Source organism: Amblyraja radiata, chromosome 29 (genome assembly GCF_010909765.2).
Source record: "Amblyraja radiata isolate CabotCenter1 chromosome 29, sAmbRad1.1.pri, whole genome shotgun sequence".
Taxonomy (NCBI): domain Eukaryota; kingdom Metazoa; phylum Chordata; class Chondrichthyes; order Rajiformes; family Rajidae; genus Amblyraja; species Amblyraja radiata.
This window is the reverse complement of record NC_045984.1, coordinates 30,472,052-30,493,492: the sequence shown is the minus strand read 5'-3', so window position 1 is coordinate 30,493,492 and position 21,441 is coordinate 30,472,052. Positions and strand designations below refer to the sequence as shown.

General features: G+C 45.0%; 1 protein-coding gene across 5 annotated transcripts; it reads right to left on the bottom strand.

Annotated features, from left to right (window-relative positions):
- Positions 1–1,730: 1,730 nt before the first annotated feature.
- Positions 1,731–21,305, bottom strand: LOC116989596 (CDC42 small effector protein 2-like). 5 transcript variants are annotated; one of them, XM_033047138.1, is made up of 6 exons: positions 21,168–21,292; positions 15,666–15,886; positions 14,312–14,587; positions 11,593–11,697; positions 7,849–7,993; positions 1,731–2,294 (listed from the first exon to the last, which is right to left on the bottom strand). In XM_033047138.1, the coding sequence occupies exons 3-5, from the start codon at positions 14,363–14,365 to the stop codon at positions 7,892–7,894; spliced, it is 261 nt and encodes an 86-aa protein (XP_032903029.1). In that variant the 5' UTR covers positions 14,366–14,587; positions 15,666–15,886; positions 21,168–21,292; the 3' UTR covers positions 1,731–2,294; positions 7,849–7,891. The 5 variants fall into 5 exon arrangements, with proteins under 5 accessions (XP_032903029.1, XP_032903030.1, XP_032903031.1 ...); XM_033047139.1 differs by having other exon boundaries at positions 21,172–21,292; XM_033047140.1 differs by having other exon boundaries at positions 21,184–21,292.
- Between the last annotated feature and the right edge of the window lie 136 nt (positions 21,306–21,441).

Here is a 21,441-nt window from a genome sequence, read left to right as displayed (position 1 = left end):
GAGTGAATGCAGGTGCTCTACAAAGCGATCAACCAATCGATTTTAGATTTAGCATTTAATCTAATCTATTTTCGCATTTATTTTCAAGTGGGCATGTATACAAAAAAACAGGAATGTAATGCTGAGGCTCTATAAGGCGCTGGTCACACCGCATTTGGAATATTGTAAGCAATTTTGGGCACCATATCTGAGGAAGGATGTGCTGGCTCTGGAGAGGGTCCAGAGGAGGTTTATGAGAATGATCCCAGGAATGAGTAGGTTAGCCTATGATGAGCGTTTGTCAGCACTGGGCCTGTACTCGCTGGAGTTTAGAAGAATGAGGAAGGACCTAATTGAAACGTACAGAATAGTGAATGTCTTCGATAGAGTGGTTGTGGAGAAGATGTTTCCACTAGTGGGAGAGTCTAGGACTAGAGGTCACAGCCTCAGAATTAATAGACGTTCTTTTAGGAAGGAGATGAGGAGGAATTTCTTTAGTCAGGGGGTGGTGAATCCATGGAATTCTTTGCCACAGACGGCTGTGGAGGCTGTCAGTGGATATTTTTAAGGCAGAGATAGATAGATTCTTGATTAGTACGGGTGTTAGAGGTTTTGGAGAGAAGGCTGGAGTTTGGAGGGGGAGATAGATCAGTCATGATTGAATGGCTGGGCAGACTTGATGGGGCCAAATGGCCTAATTCTACTCATCACTTATGACTTTGTGATTCTCCAATACAGAGACCACATTCTTCATCCAACTTCCAATCTGATCTATTGTCCTTGTCATCCCGTTGAGAATTTCTGGCATTTTCAGTGTTTGTGTTAAACATTCAGAATGTTTGTTACCAAAATCTTTCAAGGTCTTTTACTGCAACAAAGACATTTTGACTCAACAAAATCGTTTCCGTGTGATCATTGTTATCACTGGAGCTACTGTATGAGTTTAGTTTATTTCAGTTCAGAGATACAGTGCGGAAACAGGCCCTTCGGCCCACCGAAGTGATCCCTGCACATTAACACCACCCTACACAGGAGGGACAATTTACACTTATACCCAAGCCAATTAGCCTACAAACCTGAACGTCTTTGGATGAATGAAGCTGGGAAAACCTACCAGTGCAGAAATATTCCGGAGGAAATAATCCCCCAGCAAGGAATGAGCCTGGGGCACTGGATTACAGTAAGGGGTGTATCTGTGGAACTGCACCTGGAGAAATGTGCCCGATGGAAGTGTCAGACCATGGGTAGAATACTCCAGTCAGGGTCAGCACCTTGGGGATTTGTGTGGTTAGTCCGAGCATCGTACTCTTGTCAGTGCAGGTGAATGTATCCCAGTCAACCTCGCCATCCAGAGATTTATTCCACAGAACCAGCTCTGGGAAGTTTATTTTGTCAAGGAGTCCCCAAGAGTATCGAGGACCAGAGGACGTAGGTTCAAGGTGAAGGGGAAAAGATTTAATAGGCATCTGAGGGGTAACCTTTTCACGCAAAGGGTGGTGGGTGTATGGAATAAGCTGCCAGAGGAGGTGGTTGAGGCTGGGACTATCCCAACATTAAAGAAAAAGTTAGACAGGTGCATGGATAGGACAGGTTTGGAGGGATATGGACCAAGCGCACGAAGGTGGGTCTAGTGTAGTTGGGACATGTTGGCCGGTGTGGGCAAGTTGGGCTGAAGGGCATGTTTCCACGCTGTATCACTCTCTGACTCTATGAGTCAGCACTTTCATATGTGGAGTTAAGGAATCCTCAACGAGGGAATTCATTATTTTATTAGAAAGCAATATTTACATAAAACAGGCAACAATGTAAACACATGGCTCCCCATTATCAAATCACTGGACCTCCAATGACCCAATCAATTTGTAATTCTATACAGGTATCCACATCTAAAATGCTGCAAAACGATTTGACATGAATCCCGTACGATAAACCTACAGAACACTGTACTTAAATATCATTCCATATATAATTGTGCTGTCATTTGCTAAGCTTTATTTCTCAACTAAGTATTTGTACCCATGACTCCAATAATTATTACAAGTCAACTCAAAAAGACTGGTCAACGGATCTTTTAGCAAACTCCTAATTTGACTGAATCAGCCAATATTGGAGAATGTATCATCTACTTCAGAAATCGCAAGTGCAGCATACTCGTGTGCTTCAAGTGTATTATGAGCAACATGTTTAAAAGTGGCTTTAAAAGCCACTTTTAACACAATGTTTTTGTTTCTTCAGTAACCAACTCAAAACGTCTTGACAGAGGAGACACGGGGAATCAAGGAGTCGCAGGCGCAGGTTTTAAAGAAGACAGGAACCTGAAAAGGAGATGAGATGTACTTTAAGATGCAAGTCAAATACAGACAGCTCATGTACCAGTCAGACACAGAAGCCCAACATAAATTATCTGCATAGGCACAAAATGCTGGAGGAACTCAGTGGGTGAGGCAGCATCTATGGAGAGAAGGAATTGGCGAAGTTTCGGGTCTTTCCATAGATTCCTTCTCTCCATAGATGCTGCCTCACCCAGATTCAGATTCAGATTCAGATTTTTAATTTTAATTGTCATTGTCAGTGTACAGTACAGAGACAACGAAATGCATTTAGCATCTCCCAGGAAGAGCGACATAATAAATGATTTGAATAAATAATAATAATAAGTGTCCGGGGGCGGGAGGTGATTGGCAGTCACCGAGGTACTCACCCGCTGAGTTTCTCCAGCATTTTGTGTCTACCGTCAATTTTACCAACATCTGTAGTTCTTTCCTAAACATAAATTATCTGCATAATTATCCAGACCCGAAACATCACCAATTCCTTCTCTCCATAGATGCCACCCCACCCGCTGAGTTTCTCCAGTATTTTGTGTCTACCTTCGATTTTACCAGCATTTGCAGTTCTTTCTTAAACATAAATTACCTGCATAATTGTAGTCCACTGATATCTACATTATTTCATTCAAACTCTTATTGAAGCATTCTCTACTCACCAAACAGGCCATGGCATAATCTGCCAAAAACAAACTTCCTTCGGTCACAAGTGTTTGTGGTGCCAATGTTGGCGTCACTTTGACTTGGACCCTGATGACTCTTCACAGGGATTTATGGCAGGGGAGAGGCAAAATGGGATCAACGGGAGTCATTGTCTCCAAAAAGGGCAGCCGGCATCATCAGAAACCTTCACCATTCTTGCCATGCTCTCATTCACTCTTGTCATCGGTAAGAAGGTATAGGAGCCCAAAAACTGTAACATCCAGCTTCAGGAGCAGCTCCCTCCCAACAACTATCAGGCTATTAAACACCACGACCTCCAAGTAAGCTCTAAACTACGTAGACTTGGGGGGCATTGCTTTTGTCTTTGCACTTTGCACAGAGATCAGAAAAAAACTGAGAAGTTTAAAATGAGGGCAATGGTAGGCTTGTGGTCAATGAGCACAGGGATATAGAATCAACAGGGTCGGGTCGAGACCCTTCTTCAGACTGATGTCCGGGGAGAGGGATATACATAGATAAGGAAGTGTAAGGTGTGAAAACAGGGCAAAGGGAATGGAGATCGAGGAAACTGTAGAATAGATCATTGTTAGCTGGGAGGTAGACAAAAATGCTGGAGAAACTCAGCGGGTGTGGCAGCATCTATGGAGCGAAGGAAATAGGCAACGTTTCGGGCCCAAAACTTTGCCTAATTCCTTCGCTCCATAGATGCTGCCGCACACGCCGAGTTTCTCCAGCATTTTTGTCTACCTTCGATTTTCCAGCATCTGCAGTTCCTTCTTGAACATTGTTAGCTGGGAGAAGGTAACAACAAAGCAAACAGAGATAAAATGTAGTCTGAGACAGTAAGACTGGTCGGAGAACTGGGAAGGAGGAGGGATGGAGAGAGAGGGAAAAAAGCAAGCGTTACTTGGTGAGAGAAGTCAATGTTCATACCACTGGGGTTTAAGCTGCCCAAGCGAAATATGAGGTGCTGTTCCTCCAACTTGGACCAATTATAAGGGCCCACAATGACGGCCAGGTCAGAAGACCATGAACAGAATCCGAGAAGCAAGCATTCCTCGTTAGTCTGGCTCAGCCGCTCAAAGAGTAAACTAACCCAATCAGAGAATACAATGATCACTTTTTACTTGTTGAAATGTTAATAAAAGAAATAAATTCCTTTTCACATGCCACTTGTCAGGCATTGTGTGGTAAAATAATTACTATAATAACCACAACAGACTGAAAGAGGAAGAAGCATAACATGGTTTATGAACTTGTCAGAGAGTGTGGCAAGGTCACTAGCACTCCGAGCCAAGCAAAATAACAAGAACATCATTAAACAGAGTAGCTCCTTGAAGGAAGGAAAAACAGCTGAAGTGACAGTCTTGTAACAAAGCACAATATTTCAAATTGTTTCACAGGAGAGTTGATGAATGAATGTTGACACTGAGCCACACAAGGAGATGGCCAAACACTTGGTGAAAGAGGTAGGCATAAAGAGATAAGAATCAGTGGTAGGGGGGGTTTATGGTGGAATTCCATAGCTTAGGTCTTCGACAAATGATAGTACGTCCACAATGATGCAGCAACTATGGTAATTTAGATCTAATAATCCTTTCAATTTGAATTGGCGGCACAGTGGTAGAGTTGCTGCCTTACAACGCTAGAGTCCCGGGTTCGATCCTTGACCACGGGTGCCGTCTCTACGGAGTTTCTACATTCTCCGTGTCCGTGTTGGATTTCTCCGGGTGCTCCGGTTTCCTCCCACACTCCAAAGACCTACAGGTTTGTGGGTTAATTGGCTTCTGTAAATTGTCCCAAGTGTGTGGGAAAGTACTAATGTACGGGGTGATCGCTGGTCAGCGCGGACTCAATGGGCCGAAGGGCCTGCTTCCACACGGTAAAAGTCTAAAGAAGCAGCTTTATATGTACACGGGTCCATAACTTCTAGAGGATCTATTCACCTGCCTGGGAAATACACTAAATGGTGGCCGATTAGGAAAGGGGGAGATGCAACGAGACCTGGGCCTGTTTCCACACTGTATCACTCTATAAGTGTGTAGCCCAATATTATTTATAATATTGCACACATTTCTCTGTAACTAAACTAGAACTCTGTAACACTATATACTACAGTCTGGTATTTTTCTCTTTGCATGACCTGTTGCACTGGCATATGGCTTCATTGTACTCATGTTTAGTCTGATTTGACCGGAGAGCACACAAACTATCCTCAGTATATCTCAGTACACGTGACAATAATAAACCAATACCCATCTTTAATTATCAAAACAGGTAGTTGTGATTAAAAAGTGACGGTGGGACATTGGTAATGGTATCATTTCTGCTTAACATCTACCTCCAATGCACGGTTGTGAGATTACAAATAAGGCACAGGGTCACCTTTGCTTCCAGCTTTCAGAACTGCATGCGGCAGACTTTATCTTTGTCAGAAAAGAGTTGCCCCATTCACCCCAGCTAAAGTTACAATTTATAGTTTAAAGAAAAGGGTGAGTAAGATTAATGAACGATATTTTGTTAATTCTGCTAATTTGTGCATCTCACCATTTTTCATTTGGGTATTTTCCCAGTGTTGTTTCCATGACCTGGTTGCCAGCTCACTACTGAGTAGGACTCACGGTTTGTAAATGTATAAAAAGATACGATACAGTGGGGACTTATTTGTTAATAGAAAATGTGACAGGCATTCACTTAAGGCTATAAAGTCCTGCTTGCAAGTGTTAATGTTAACATTTTCTTAGTGTTTAAGAAGGAACTGCAGATGCTGGAAAATCGAGGGTAGACAAAAGTGCTGGAGAAACTCAGCGTGTGCAGCAGCATCTATGGAGCGAAGGAAATAGGCAACGTTTCGGGCCGAAACCCAAACGTTGCCTATTTCCTTCATCCATAGATGCTGCTGCACACGCTGAGTTTCTCCAGCACTTTTGTCTACCTGACATTTTCTTAGTTATGCCTTTGTTTAAATTTCTAATTTTATGATATCCAGAAGCCCGTAAAAGCAAATCTATTTTGTAAAACAAAATAAAGGCATCTTTTTTAAATGAAAAAAAAAATTGTGGGCGGACACGGTGGCGCGCAGCGGTAGAGTTGCTGCCTTTTAGCGAATGCAGCGACGGAGACCCGGGTTCGATCCCGACTACGGGTGCTGTCTGTACGTTCTCCCCGTGACCTGCGTGCGTTTTGTCCGAGATCTTCGGTTTCCTCCCACACTCCAAAGACGAACAGGTTTGTAGGCTAATTGGCTTGGTAAATGTAAAAATTGTCCCTAGTGGGTGTAGGATAGTGTTAATGTGCAGGGATCGCGGGTCGACGCGGGCCCGGTGGGCCGAAGGGCTTGTTTCCATTAAATCAACGATAAGGAATACTAAAGAAACATAGGATTACATTCAAACACATTAATCTAGTAAATGGTATAATAGGAGCACCTAATGTTAAAAATATCCCAGTCATTATTTACTCCATTGCTTATGGTTAGCTAATCAAAATGTTATTTTAATTTAGAATAGATGGCAATATTGTCGGAAGAACTCAGAAACTTGCTGCAAATAGTCATGGTCTACAAGTGTGTTGTGAAAGCTAACATGTTAAATCTGAAAGTGATAAGTTAGCGTAGAAATTTACACGGGTAATACAGCATTGAAATGAAAACATGAATTAAACGAGAGAAATTATATTGGGTAGGAGGGAACTGTAGATGCTGGTTTACACCGATGACAGACACAGAATGAGTATCTTCAGTCTGAAGAAGGGTGTCGACCCAAAACGTTACCCATTCCTTCTGTCCAGAGTAGCTCCAGCATTTTGTGACTGTCTTTCATTGTCCTATCAGGGACACACGACAATAAACTCACTTGAACTTGAGAAATGATATTTATGGGCAGCAGAGGGTGCTCTAAAAGAAAGACTAATGATATACACTAGCCTGAGACGATACGATGCGATGGAACTTTATCCCAGGAGGGATATTGATCAGCCAACAGCCATCAATCACAAAATACATGAAGCACAAAATTAAAGTGACAAGTGGAAGGGATTGGAGATGTGCAAAGGTTGAGGAGGGGAGTCAGTCTACCCCATGACCAAGGGGGAGTTGTTGATGTTTGAGAGCCACAGGGAAGAAGGATCTCCTGTTTTAGTTTAGTTTAGAGATGCAGCATAGAAACCGTCCTTTCGGCCCACCGAGTCGGCCCCGACCACGGATTTCCTGTTGAGACTAGTTCTACGTTACCCCATTTCCACATATTTGAAAATTGAAACTAATTTAAATGACACAAAATAATTGCCCTTTATCTCAAATGAGCACTCGGTTTACCATGACACTGGTTCAACGCAAGCCATGGGAAAAGTCCACTGACTCGACACAGCAGTGGAAAGTCCAAGGCAGGAGTACGGTGGCGCAGCAGTAGAGCTACGACCTCACAACGCCAGAGACCAGGGTTCGATCCTGATTACGGGTGCTGTCCGTACGGAGTTTGTACGGAGTTCTCCCCCGTGGCCTGCGTGGGTTTTCTCCGAGATCTTCGGTTTCCTCCCACACTCCAAAGATGTACAGATTTGTAGGCTAATTGGCTTGGTGTAAATGTAAAATTGTCCCTAGTGTGTGTGTGTGTGTGTGTGTAGCGTTAATGTGCAGGGATAGCAGGTCGGTGCGGACTCGGTGGGCCGAAGGGCCCATTTCCGCGCTGTATCTCTAAACTAAAGTGTCTTAAGTCTTAGAGTCTAAGTGCGGTGGTGAGCAAAGATCTGACCCATTGCGATTTCAAAATGTATTCATAGGCTGGACTGAATTCTGTAACACAGGATCTTGAAAGCAACGCCAATGGCTAAAAGCTTTTCCTGAATCTACAATCAATATCACAGTAATGGTGATACTTACAAATGGATTAACTGGAGCTATGTAACTCCATTGCTTGATGACGCTATGCTGCTGTTGTATCGATGAGATGCATTGTCCGAATACTAATTGGCACAGAGTCACTGTAGCCGCCCTTAGACTGCATCTGGTCATGTACATCATTTAACTGCAACAGAACAAAATGAAATGGCTTGTTAATTGGATAAAAGTGCAATATTTTAATGCTGCACTGTCAAAACATTCTTATTTTCTAACGAAGAATGTTGCTTGCTTTCAATTTATAGTTTGTTCAATATCCAAACATGTTATGAAAAATCAGTCAGGATATCAGCATACTTGCCAACCACTTCCTCGGGAGTGGCATCCAAGAATCACCACTTCTGCAGCACTCCAGCCAAGATTTGATCCCTCGTTTTTTAACTTAATATGCTTAGTACAAAGTTCACTTAGTACAAAGTGAATTAGCAGAAAACTTTAAGTGTGGAATAGGTCAGGAGGACACATTATTGGCAACAATGCTGAACACAAGATTCAACTGTCAGCTCCTTCTGCCAGTTTACCCACTAAACAAAAATCAGATTCATTTCTGGTTTCTGGAGGGAGAGACAGATTGCATTTTGCAACGATCTTTGGCAAAGATTCTCCTAGAGCATCACCCCCTACATCGAGAGAATTAGTCGTCAAGTGCAGAGAATATTTTGACCGTACAAAATGTCGTGCCAGTTTCAATCCAAGGCCATTGAGTTAAATTGGGCAGTAAAAGGTAATTCTCAGTATATTCAAGCTGAGCGCGACAAGAATGAGTTCCTCCAGATCATTATGCAGACGTTGTTGTAAAAATGTGCTGACGCAGAGTGAAGGTTTGATCTCGCCAAGTTCACTTCACACCTCATGCTGTTATGGAGCATGTACTTCCTGTGGTTTCAGCTGAGAGCTTTGGCTTGTTCCTGCATCCCAAAGACCCAATTGGAGGGCTTGTGTTAGGAGAGATTTGATAAACCGAGTCTGTTTTCTCTGGAGCAAAGGAGGCTGAGGTACATTAAATTATGAAAGACATACACATGCTAAATAGCCAGCAGAGACACAAGAGACTGCCGATGCTGGAACCTTGAGCAAAACGCAAAGTGCCGGAGAAACTCAGCGGATCAGGCAGCGTCGGTGGAGGGAATGGACAGACGACGTCTTGGGTCAGGCTCCTTCATCAAACTGAGCGCAGGAGTGGAGAGAAAGTTGTAAAAGGGAGGTTGGGGGGGGGGGGGGGGGGACAAAGCCTGGCAAGTGATAGGTGGATGTAGGCGAGGGCAGGTTGTGGAGATACTGACAAAGGCTCATGGTGAAAAGGAGACAAGAGGGAGGCACATAAGAAAATAGGAGGAATTAAATGTAAAGCAGGAGGGGGGATATGAGTGGAAGAGGACGGGGGGAGTAGGGAAAAGAGGGGGGGGGGGAGAAAAAGGCATTGTGGGACTCTGGGCTGGGAGATGAGTGGGGGAAAGAAACTGGGTGATCGGGGGAAGGGGGAAATTGTGGGGAAAAGTAATCGCACAAGGTTGGGGGATATTACTTGAAATTGTATAACTCAATGTCCATAACGTTGGGTTGTTGGCTGCCCAAGCGGAACATGTGGCGCTGATCTTCTAGTCTGCGTGTAACCTTGTTCTGGCAATGGAGGAGGTCAAAGACAGAAAGGACAGGATGGGAATGGTCAGAGGAGTTACAATAGGTAGCAGCTGAGAGCTCCAGCAGGTCTTGGGGGCAGAGCAAAGATATTTGGCTACGCTTGGTCTTGCCGATGTAAAGGAGGCCACAGGGGGAACACCAAATGCAATAGATGAGGTTGGATGAGGTGCACGTGGACCCTGTGTTTAAGGAAGAACTGCAGATGCTGGTAAATGCTGGGGATACTCAGCGGGTGAGGTACCATCTATGGAGAGAAGGAATTAGCGACGTTTCGGGTCGAGACCCAAGGCTGATCTAACTCTCCCTCCTAACCTCATTCTCCTGCCTTCTCCCCATAACCTCCGACACCCGTACTGATCAAGAATCTAACTATCTCTGCCTTAAAACTATCCACTGACTTGGCCTCCACAGCCTTCGGTGGCAAAGACTTCCACAGATTCACCACCCTCTGACTAAAGAAATTCCTCCTCAACTCCTTCCTCAGGAGCCATCTTGGGGAACGGCTGCTAACCAGCAGCCGTCCGTTTAATTCACTTTTTTTTATAGTTTTAGTGAGTCCTGTGCTTTGTTTGTTGGAGAAATAGACTTTTTAATGTGGGGGTAAGGGGGTAATTATATTTCTAGGTCCCTACCTGGACGGTGAAGCAGCTTTTTCACCGGGCTGCCCCGTCGACCCGTCCTCGTGGCCTACCAGCGGGCGTGGAGCGCCGTTTCCTGGCGGGGACCGCCCAGCACCTCGGCTTCGGTGGCGGCACAGCGCTGGAGCGCTATCGCGGAGCGGAGCGGGCGATGCCTTGCCTGGGTCGCCGCGCTGGATCGACACGCTGGAGCTCCGGTGAGTTGTGACCGCCGAGTTCAACACCTCCGGGCTGCGGGTCTGCGGAGCGGAGTGGGCGGCGCCGACTTCAACATCGGGAGTCTGGGAGCTCCAAACCGGCGCGGCCTTGTCGGCTTCGGAAGCCGCGGTCTCCGGTTAGGAAGCGGCTGTTCCAGGTGGCCCAGCCGCTGAGAGGACTCTCCCGACGCCGGGGCAACAGCACCCGACCAGAACAGCCAGGAACATCGGGCCTCCGTAGAGGCAATAGCGGAGGCCTCAATAGGCCTGACTTTGGGAGAACTGGGGATGGGGACTGGACATTGTGCCTTCCCCCACAGTGGTAACCATTGTGGGGGGATGATTTTTGTGTGTAAGTGAATATTTTAGTTTGTGTCCAAGATGGCTGTCGGAAGGGAGAGTGTACGCTGGCGCGGTTTGGCTGCCGCTGCTCTCTCTTCACATTGTGTTTTTTGATTTTTTTGTCTTTGGATCGAATTCTGTCTTTAATTTGTGTATTGGTGATGTCTTTATTATTTATTTTATTCCGATTATATGTTTTTTTACTCTTGTTAATTTCTGTAAGGTGTCCTTGAGACAAATAAAATGTATTATTATTATTATTATTAAAAGAACGTCCTTTAATTCTTAGGCTGTGACCTCTAATCCTAGACTCTCCCACTAGTGGGAACATCCTCTCCACATCCACACTATCCAAGCCTTTCACTATTCTGTACGTTTCAATGAGGTCCCCCCCACTCTTCTATGTGACTGATCACTGTGACTGATCTCATATAACATTGCGCCGGGCCACAAACATCAAGCAGGACACATTCCACCCTGCCAACCACCTTTTCACTCTGCTACCCTCTGGGAGGCGATACAGGTCTCTGAAAATAGTTTCTACCCATGTGCGATAAAAGAAGTTAACTCTAACAGAGAACACTGGGGGAAGCACAATATAATTCGGGGTGCAAGATAATGCGCAATATTCTTTTAAAATATTTTTAATACCTATTTATTATTTTCTTTACTGATCTGGTATATATGTGAGTCAATGGCTGTTGTGTTTTGTTCTTTTTAAATCTTTTATCCTGTGTCTGCTATGTACACACCGAAGGAGATGCAATGGAATTTCGTTGTACAGTTGTTGTGCAATGACAATAAACGTATTTCATTCACATGCTCACTGTAATGAACTGCTAGAAAGCATAGAACATTACAATTGAAAAATAACTTGTAAGCTTTCAGAATAGGTGAGAGACACTTACAGAGTGAATTTGTTCGCCGAACATATCTCCAGCCCCCATGTGAGATGTGTGAACAAAGTTTGTTGGCTCTCCGATCATGGTCCTATCTATCCGTCGCCTCCTTTTCTGTGAAAGTAGTACAGATATTAACGGTGTGACTCTACAGAACTTTAACGCATGGGGTACGCTAGCAGCGAGGAGACAACACAGCTGGAATGATACATGATATCTACAACGGAAAGCAAGCATGAGAAATACGCCCTCCAACCTCATCTACTGTATCCGTTATACATCGGCGAGACCGAACAAAGACTGGGCGATCGATTCGCTGAACACCTTTGCTCAGTCCGCCTGGACCTACCTGATCTCCCGGTTGCGAAACACTTTATTTCCCCTTCCCATTCCCACACTGACCTTTCTGATCTAGGCCTCCTCCATTGTCAGAGTGAAGCTAAACGCAAATGGGAGCAACAGCATCTCATATTTCTCTTGGGCAGCTTACAGCCTAGTGGTATGAATATTGATTTCTCCAACTTCAAGTAACCCTTGCATTCCCTCTCTGTCCATCCCTCCCCCACCCAACTCGTACCAGCTTCAAAGTCATCTTGTTGAGTCTCATTGTCTGTGCCCGTTCGTTGCCACCTGGGCCACAGCTAACAATGGCCTGTTTCCTTTATCATCGTTTGGTTTTTGCATATCTTTCATTCATTTGTTCTATATCTCCCCACATCACCGACTATTTCTCTTGTTTCCCTTTCCCCGACTCTCAATCTGAATCTGAAGAAGGGTCTCGACCCGAAACGTCGCCTATTCCTTTTCTCCAGAGATGCTGTCTGAGCCGCTGGGTTACTCCAGATTTTTATGTTTGTCTTCGGTTTAAACCAGCATCTGCATTTCCTTCCTACGCATGAAAAATACATCCTTTATAAAGGTTTTCTCCCATCTAAATATGATTACGTAGCAGCTTAGTCTGAGCGGAAAGGCAATCCAAACCAGTAAATAGGCATCGCAATACTCATGCGTGATAGATGCTACCCGCCAATTCCTGAGGATTGGCGGGTAGCAAACGTAACCCCGCTTTTTAAGAAGGGAGGGAGAGAGAAAACGGGGAATTACAGACCAGTTAGTCTAACATCGGTAGTGGGGAAACTGCTAGAGTCAGTTATTAAAGATGGGATAGCAGCACATTTGGAAAGTGGTGAAATCATTGGACAAAGTCAGCATGGATTTACAAAAGGTAAATCATGTCTGACGAATCTTATAGAATTTTTCGAGGATGTAACTAGTAGCGTGGATAGGGGAGAACCAGTGGATGTGGTGTATCTGGACTTCCAGACGGCTTTCGACAAGGCCCCACATAAGAGATTAGTATACAAACTTAAAGCACACGGCATTGGGGGTTCAGTATTGATGTGGATAGATAACGGGCTGGCAAACAGGAAGCAAAGAGTAGGAGTAAACGGGTCCTTTTCACAATGGCAGGCAGTGACTAGTGGGGTACCGCAAGGCTCAGTGCTGGGACCCCAGCTATTTACAATATATATTAATGATCTTGATGAGGGAATTGAAGGCAATACCTCCAAGTTTGCGGATGACACTAAGCTGGGGGGCAGTGTTAGCTGTGAGGAGGATGCTAGGAGACTGCAAGGTGACTTGGATAGGCTGGGTGAGTGGGCAAATGTTTGGCAGATGCAGTATAATGTGGATAAATGTGAGGTTATCCATTTTGGTGGCAAAAACAGGAAAGCAGACTATTATCTAAATGGTGGCCGACTAGGAAAAGGGGAGATGCAGCGAGACCTGGGTGTCATGGTACACCAGTCATTGAAAGTGGGCATGCAGGTGCAGCAGGCAGTGAAGAAAGCGAATGGTATGTTAGCTTTCATAGCAAAAGGTTTTGAGTATAGGAGCAGGGAGGTTCTACTGCAGTTGTACAGGGTCTTGGTGAGACCACACCTGGAGTATTGCGTACAGTTTTGGTCTCCAAATCTGAGGAAGGACATTATTGCCATAGAGGGAGTGCAGAGAAGGTTCATCAGACTGATTCCTGGGATGTCAGGATTGTCTTATGAAGAAAGACTGGATAGACTTGGTTTATACTCTCTAGAATTTAGGAGATTGAGAGGGGATCTTATAGAAACTTACAAAATTCTTAAGGGGTTGGACAGGCTAGATGCAGGAAGATTGCTCCCGATGTTGGGGAAGTCCAGGACAAGGGGTCACAGCTTAAGGATAAGGGGGAAATCCTTTAAAACCGAGATGAGAAGAACTTTTTTCACACAGAGAGTGGTGAATCTCTGGAACTCCCTGCCACAGAGGGTAGTCGAGGCCAGTTCATTGGCTATATTTAAGAGGGAGTTAGATGTGGCCCTTGCGGCTAAGGGGATCAGAGGGTATGGAGAGAAGGCAGGTACGGGATACTGAGTTGGATGATCAGCCATGATCATATTGAATGGCGGTGCAGGCTCGAAGGGCCGAATGGCCTACTCCTGCACCTAATTTCTATGTTTCTATGTTTCTATGTTAGATATGGTTGTTTCTCTCAGCTTGTGCAATCTAAATGTGCCGAACAGGGGCATCCAGGAATACCTAGAGCAGATGGTACTTCTGTTCTAATCACTGTGCCTTCTCTGTTGAATGTTTATAACAAACTACTCTACGCCATTAATAATGTTCTGTACATTATAAAATCAATAAGCAGCTAAACCGTGGGAATCGTGATTGTAAACAGCACACTCACCGGCTGTGGTTGTTCTGCAATGCAGCAGTTGAAACATAACCAGAATTCGCTCATTCTTACAAGCTACTCCGCAATATTTGGCAAATCCAGAATCACTTGGCGATAAATGAAGTCCCAAAGAAACCAAGTGGAGTGAATGTTACACGGCACTACTAATGTGAATTTGTGGGCCAGAGTCCAACAGTCAGGCAAGCTTATTATTGGTCTTCCTACTTCAAAGTTTCTCCTTCCAACGCTGCAACAGGTGAGTGTTTCCCCGGCCCTGTTTTATCCAATCTGTAGAAACAAAAGAAATATTTGTTTTTAGTGAAACAAATCTCTTTTTTGGATTTTCTAATTGCCTCTATGCCCTGCGCGGTTAGACACCAATGAAATGCGGGCTGATCATCTACATAATGACTTTAAATAGAAAATATTGTTCCCATAGTGACTGAAGGAGCTCATCTGGCAAGGATTCACTGCAAATAATATTGTATGTTCTCAGTTTCAATTCCAAGTCAAGTGCTATATTCGGTGGCACTAACAGTGGATGCAGTTAATGAATTAAAAACATGGCTTCATGATCCTGATCTAAATGAATAGTTTCTGTGATGAATGTTTCGAAAACCACCGCTATGCAATACCTAGTCAAAGTCTGCAATCTAGTATGTGTAGCAAGGAACTCCAGATGCTTGTTTAAACCGAAGATAGACACGAAGAGCTGTGGTAACAGCGGGTCAGATAGCATCTCTGGAGAAAAGAAATGGGTGACATTTCGGGTCGAGACCCTTCTTCAATCTGAGGAAGGCAAGCCCGAGAAATACGTAATTTATAAAGGTTTTCCTCCATCCAAATCTGAAGAAGGGTCTCCACCCGAAACGTCACCTATTCATTTTCTCCAGAGATGCAGTCTGACCCGCTGAGCTACTCCAGCTTTTTGTGTCTATCTGCAACCTAGTATCCTACTTTACAAAGAGTCAGCCGAGAAAACAATTCCGTGCAAGAGGCACGCTTCAGGGAAAGCAGACACTGGCAAGGACAATCCATCTGGATCCAACAATGCCATTTTGTGCACAATAAACCAAACCTCAGTAACAACCAATCATGGTCTGTCAATGGAAAATCTGCAAAAGGGAATGTGAAAAGGCACAGACGCCCAAAACCATAGGTGAATTATGTGTCCTTCAGCCAACAGATTCACAGGACAGGAGGAAGAAAATCTCCATCAGAAAAGTTGCAAACTATTAAAAAAAAGAAAGCATCATTTTCAATTGCTTCAAACGTCTAATTGGCACCACTGTAGGAAAAGCACACGATTTTCTAGCTTTATAATATACAGCTTGCTCTCACAGTCACAACCGAGCAATAAACTCACCTCAAATCACTGCACAATCAATGTTTTCAAATGGATGGGGCACCTCTGACTGCTGGACAGGACACTAGCGTTGTTAGGCACCAAGATTTGTCTATGGATTTCCCCCTCCCAGTATTTTGGTCGGTTGCCCTATGACTCAGAGACTTACAGCATTTGTCAACGTCTTTATACTGTAGTCATTACCGACAGTTAGTCAGACATTGTGGTAATCTTCTGGAGCACTGAAATAAATATCTTCAGTAAAATACTTCAACACAAGAGCCGACTCTCCCACGATCTTTTGCTAACTCATTGCACAGAAGAATCCCAATCCAGTTGAATCCATAGTCTGTTGATCTGGGAAATTAGAGCAAGGTATTTTCATATTCTGATATGTCACTATTCTGAATCATTGCAAAAGATTTCAGTTCTGTGGGATCATAACCAGAATATTGGATCATTTCACAGACAACTCTTTGTACTGGAATAGGAAATGAAATCTCAAATAGGAATTAACTTTCAAAAGATGCATGTTATACCATAAAGTGACATCAAATAAGGTATGCGTAGGAAGGAAATGCAGATGTTGGTTTAAATCGAAGATAGACACAGGAAGCTGGTCTAACTCAGCGGGGCAGGCAGCATCTCTGGAAAGAAGGAATTAATGACGTTTTGGGTGGATACTGCCTCAAAGGGACAAACAATTTCCTTACAAGATAGACACAAACTGCTGGAGTAACTCAGCGGGTCAGGCAGCATCTCTGGAGAGAAAGATTGAAGGAGATTGAAGAAGGGTCTCGACCCGAAACCCATTCCTTCTTTCCAGAGATGCTGCCTGTCCCGCTGAGTTACTCCAGCATTTTGTGTCTTATCTTTGAATTGTTTTAGGGCTAGCTAATCCTTAGCTTAGTGTCAAGTATGAATGGTTTTGGTTTATGTCAGGAAAGGCCAAGGTGCCGTGATCCAAGAATCACATCACTAACCAGTTGTTTTTCTGTGTTAAGGATGGTGATTGTGTCAGCAGGAGGGCACCCATTGTAAAGGAATTCATTGTTTACGGGGCAGTAACCCCAAGTAACAAATACCTGACCTCATGGGGTCCAGCGTTTTGTGTCTCTCTTTGGTTCAAACCAGCATCTGCAGTTCCTTCCTACACATTTCCTTACAAGGGTTTACTCTGAGGGAACAAACTCCTGTTTTGATTAAGACAATTTCCCAGAGTGACAGCACCCATCTTTGCTGGAATAATGCCGCAGAGAAAAGTCATCCTGTTTTAATTGTGATAAAAACCCATGAGGTCAGGTATTTGTTACTTGGGGTTACTGCCCCGTAAACAATGAATTCCTTTACAATGGGCGCCTTCCTGCTGACACAATCACCATCCTTAACGCAGAAAAACAACTGGTTAGTGATGTGATGCTTGGACCACGGCACCTTGGCCTTTCCTGACGTAAACCAAAACCCACTGAGTCAGGGCTTTCTGCAAAGTTCTGGTGCTGAGCTAATTGAGCAAGTGTGGTGCATTATAATGAAAGGACTGAGTGAAGGCAACAATTTGAACCCCTGTAGATAACAGAAATGTGCATTTTTTCCCCAAGCTACAGATGGGATTCTGCCTCCCCTTTAGCGCTAGTAAGATAAAGAATGTACATTAAAGGAACTTTAATTGTGAGATTAAGGTAACAGGTTACAGCAAATCCAACAGTGAAATAGCATGTAGCAAATTGAAGGTTATTTGATCAGTTTCTGATTGAAATTGCAGGTTAACATTTTTGCAGGGTCTCCTAGGATCTGTAACTTTCCATCTTACTGTCTACATTCATAGAAATACGACTTGCACTTGTATTATGGCAGGAATGTTCTGTAATTTTTGAAGCAATCTTTATTTCATAAATTGCGCATGCAACTAGCTGCTTTAATGACTAATTTGGCTAAGACAGGGAGTCATTGAACCATCAGTGCAGAGAAATGGTGAATTACATCGGTGGTGATGTCAAAGAAGTTGATCTCATCTGAGTTAGCACCAGGGACCTTATAATTTGCCTGTACATGACACCAAGCAGTTGAAGTTTAGAAGGATGAGAGGAAATCTCATTGAAACATATAAGATTGTTAAGGGCTTGGACATGCTACAGGCAGGAAACATGTTCCCGATGTTGGGAGAGTCCAGAACCAGGGGCCGCAGTTTAAGAATAAGGAGTAAGCCATTTAGAACGGAGACGAGGAAACACTTTTTCTCACAGAGAGTGGTGAGTCTGTGGAATTCTCTGCCTCAGAGGGTGGTGGAGGCAGGTTCTCTGGATGCTTTCAAGAGAGACCTAGGTAGGGCTCTTAAAAATAACAGTCAGGGGATATGGGGAGAAGGCAGGAAGGGGGTACTCATTGGGGATGATCAGCCATGATCACATTGAATGGTGGTGCTGGCTCGAAGGGCCAAATGGCCTACTCCTGCACCTATTGTCTATTGTCTATAAAAAAGGGGGGGGGGGAATAATTTGGGCAAAGCTCAGCTTTAAAGATACTTCAGTATCTCATACCAACTCAAAATTCTTCAACTAAATTCACAGACATTGGATCAATCATGGGTATGGAGAGAAGGCAGGGATGGGATACTGAGTTGGATGATCAGCCATGATCATATCGAATGGCGGTGCAGGCTCGAAGGGCCGAATGGCCTACTCCTGCACCTATTTTTCTATGTTCTATGTCTATCATGAAATTGCCCAGGAAATGTATATCCTGATCGAACATCGTTCACACAGAAAGAATAGGATGCAATACCTGGTAATTAAGGAAGAAAACATTGTATTGTCAAAACTATGCACAGATTAGGGATCATTTCTAGAAACATTCATAAAAGACTGAAACTAATACAAGTTTGTCACAGTATGAACATCAATTTTAAGCTGGCCGCAGCTGCATCAAGGATTTAAAACATATTGTTTCAATGCTGGGTTTTTGCTCGCAAACTGCAATTGCCTTCTATATACCTCGTCCAGTTTACAAGCAGTAATGCCCCATGATTGCCAACAGCACAAGCCCAGGGAAAGACATGCAATCAGGGGAGGGGGAGGCCAGGCATGCAGCCAGGGAAGGGAGATGCAACACTGTCATTCCTCTACACAAAATATTGACAACCCAAATTCCCAGGAGTCAATATCACCAACAACTTCTCCTGGACCACCCATTTTGAGGCAACGACCAAGAAAGTACACAAACACCTCTACTTCCTTAGAAGGCTTAGGAAGTTCGGCACATCCTCTACAACTCTCAGTAACTTCTACAGATGCAACATAGAAAGCATTTTATTGGGATGCATCACAGCTCCATCCAAGACCGCAAGAAATTGCAACAAATTGTGGACACAGCCCAGACCATCACACAAACCAACCTCCCTACCACTGACTCCATTTATACCTCATGCTGCCTCGGCAAGGCCAGCAGCATAATCAAGAACAAGTCGCACCCTGGCCACTCCCTCTTCTCCCCAGGCAAAAGGTATGGTAGTGTGAAAACGCACACTTCCAGATACAGGACAGTTTCTACCCAGCTGTTATCAGGCAAATGAATCATCCTACCACAACCAGAGAGCAGTGCTGAACTGTTCAAGAAGGAACTGCAGATGCTGGAAGATCGAAGGTACACAAAAATGCTGGAGAAACTCAGCGGGTGCAGCAGCATCTATGGAGCGAAGGACTGAAGAAATGTTTCGGCCCGAAACGTCACCTATTTCCTTCGCTCCATAGATGCTGCTGCACCCGCTGAGTTTCTCCAGCATTTTTGTGTACCAGCAGTGCTGAACTACTATCTACTTCTTTGGTGACCCTCGGACTATCCTTGATCGGACTTTGCTGGCTTTACCTTGCACTAAAAACGTTATTCCCTTATCATGTATCTATACACTGTAAATGGATTGATTGTAATCATGTATTGACTTTCTGCTAACTGGCTAGCATGGAACAAAAGCTTTTTACTGCACCTTTTCGGTACACATGACAATAAACAAAACTGAAACTATGTAGGAGCTGCAGATGCTAGTTTACACCGAAGAGAGACACAAAATGCTGGTGCATCTCGGCAGGACAGTCAGCATCTCTGGAGAAAAGTAATGGGTGACATTCAGTCTGTAGGAGGGTCCCGACCTGACTTCATAATACATCTCACCCCCTCCATAATACACACTGGTCAACCTGAGGAGCACCTGTAGCAACAGACCGGTTCCACCAAGAAGCAGGACAGAACACCACAGGTGATCCTTCTTCCCTGTGGCTATCAAACTGTACAACTCCTCTCCTTTCTGCCGTGGGGTAGACTGATGCCCCTGTCCCACTTAGGCAAATTTTTTAGGCGACTACAGGCGACTAGGCTGTCACCACATGCTCGCCGGGGTGTTGCCTGTATGGTCGTGAGTAGTCACGTCAGTCGAGCAAAGAATCGTAGCGTTTTTCTGGTCGTCGCTGGATTTTGAAATGTTTAAAACTTTTCGGCGACAGTCGGCTTGATGCCAATGAACGTAGCTTGACTTCTCCAGACGTACGTGCTGTCGTAGGTTGTCGCCATAATGACGTAGGTGCTGTCGTAGGTTGTCGCCAGTGCTGACCAGTGAATTCCATTGGCGACTACCGACGTCAACCAGCGACAGGTACCTTGTGGGTAGCTTGCGGGTAACTGGACTTCGACTAGGTGGTAGGTTGTTGTAGACATTGTCGTAGGGGGGTGACAGTCGCCGAAAAAAATCGCCTAAATGGTACAGGCCCTTCCCTGTGAGACCTCCTCCTCCCACCCACCAACTCCTCCTCCCCAATGTTTGCACATCTCCATTCTTGGACTTTCCCACTCGTCACTTTGATTTTCATGTTTCATGCATTTTGTTGTGTTTTATAGACATAGAAACATAGAAAATAGGTGCAGGAGTAGGCTATTCGGCCCTTCGAGCCTGCACCGCCATTCAATATGATCATGGCTGATCATCCAACTCAGTATCCTGTACCTGCCTTCTCTCCATACCCCCTGATCCCTTTAGCCACAAGGGCCACATCTAACTCCCTCTTAAATATAGCCAATGAACTGTGGCCTCAACTACCTTCTGTGGCAGAGAATTCCACAGATTCACCACTCTCTGTGTGAAAAATGTTTTCCTCATCTCGGTCCTAAAAGATTTCCCCCTTATCCTTAAACTGTGACCCCTTGTCCTGGACTTCCCCAACATCGGGAACAATCTTCCTGCATCTAGCCTGTCCAACCCCTTAAGAATTTTGTAAGTTTCTATAAGATCCCCCCTCAATCTTCTAAATTCTAGCGAGTACAAGCATCTGTATCTGTCAAGAACGGGGTGTGGGCCCGAAACGTCGCCCACTCCTTCTCTCCCAGAGATGCGGCCCGTCCCAGCTGGGGTTACTCCAGCATTAACGTTGCCCAGCAGCACCAGCAGCACCAGCAGCACCGCCCCCAACACCCACCCTCTCTCCCTCCCTCCCAGCAGAATAACGGGCAATCAACGTCCACATGAAGCGAGATACCCACACACACAAAGCAGCACCTCCGCCCGAGGATGGATCGCCGGCGACTGGGAGAGCCGAGCCGAGCAAGGCAGAGTCTAGCCGAGTAGGGCCGAGCCGATGGTCGCCCTCAGCAACCGCCCCGCCTGGTACCTGAGGCCGCAGCTCCTCCCCGGGTCCTAACGCCCGCCCAGGGTCCTAACGCCCGCCCGCCCCACCGTCCGCTGCTTGTCCCCCCAGGGTCCTAACGCCCGCCCGCCCCACCGTCCGCTGCTTGCCCCCCCACGGTCCTAACGCCC

Coding starts and splice junctions, on each gene's coding strand:
- LOC116989596 (XM_033047137.1), bottom strand. CDS start 14,365: ATGAGCGAATTCTGGTTATGTTTCAACTGCTGCATTGCAGAACAACCA. Junction 11,698..14,311: donor TTGCAGAACAACCACAGCCG/GTGAGTGTGCTG, acceptor CTACTTTCACAG/AAAAGGAGGCGACGGATAGA. Junction 7,994..11,592: donor TCGGCGAACAAATTCACTCT/GTAAGTGTCTCT, acceptor GTTCTGTTGCAG/TTAAATGATGTACATGACCA.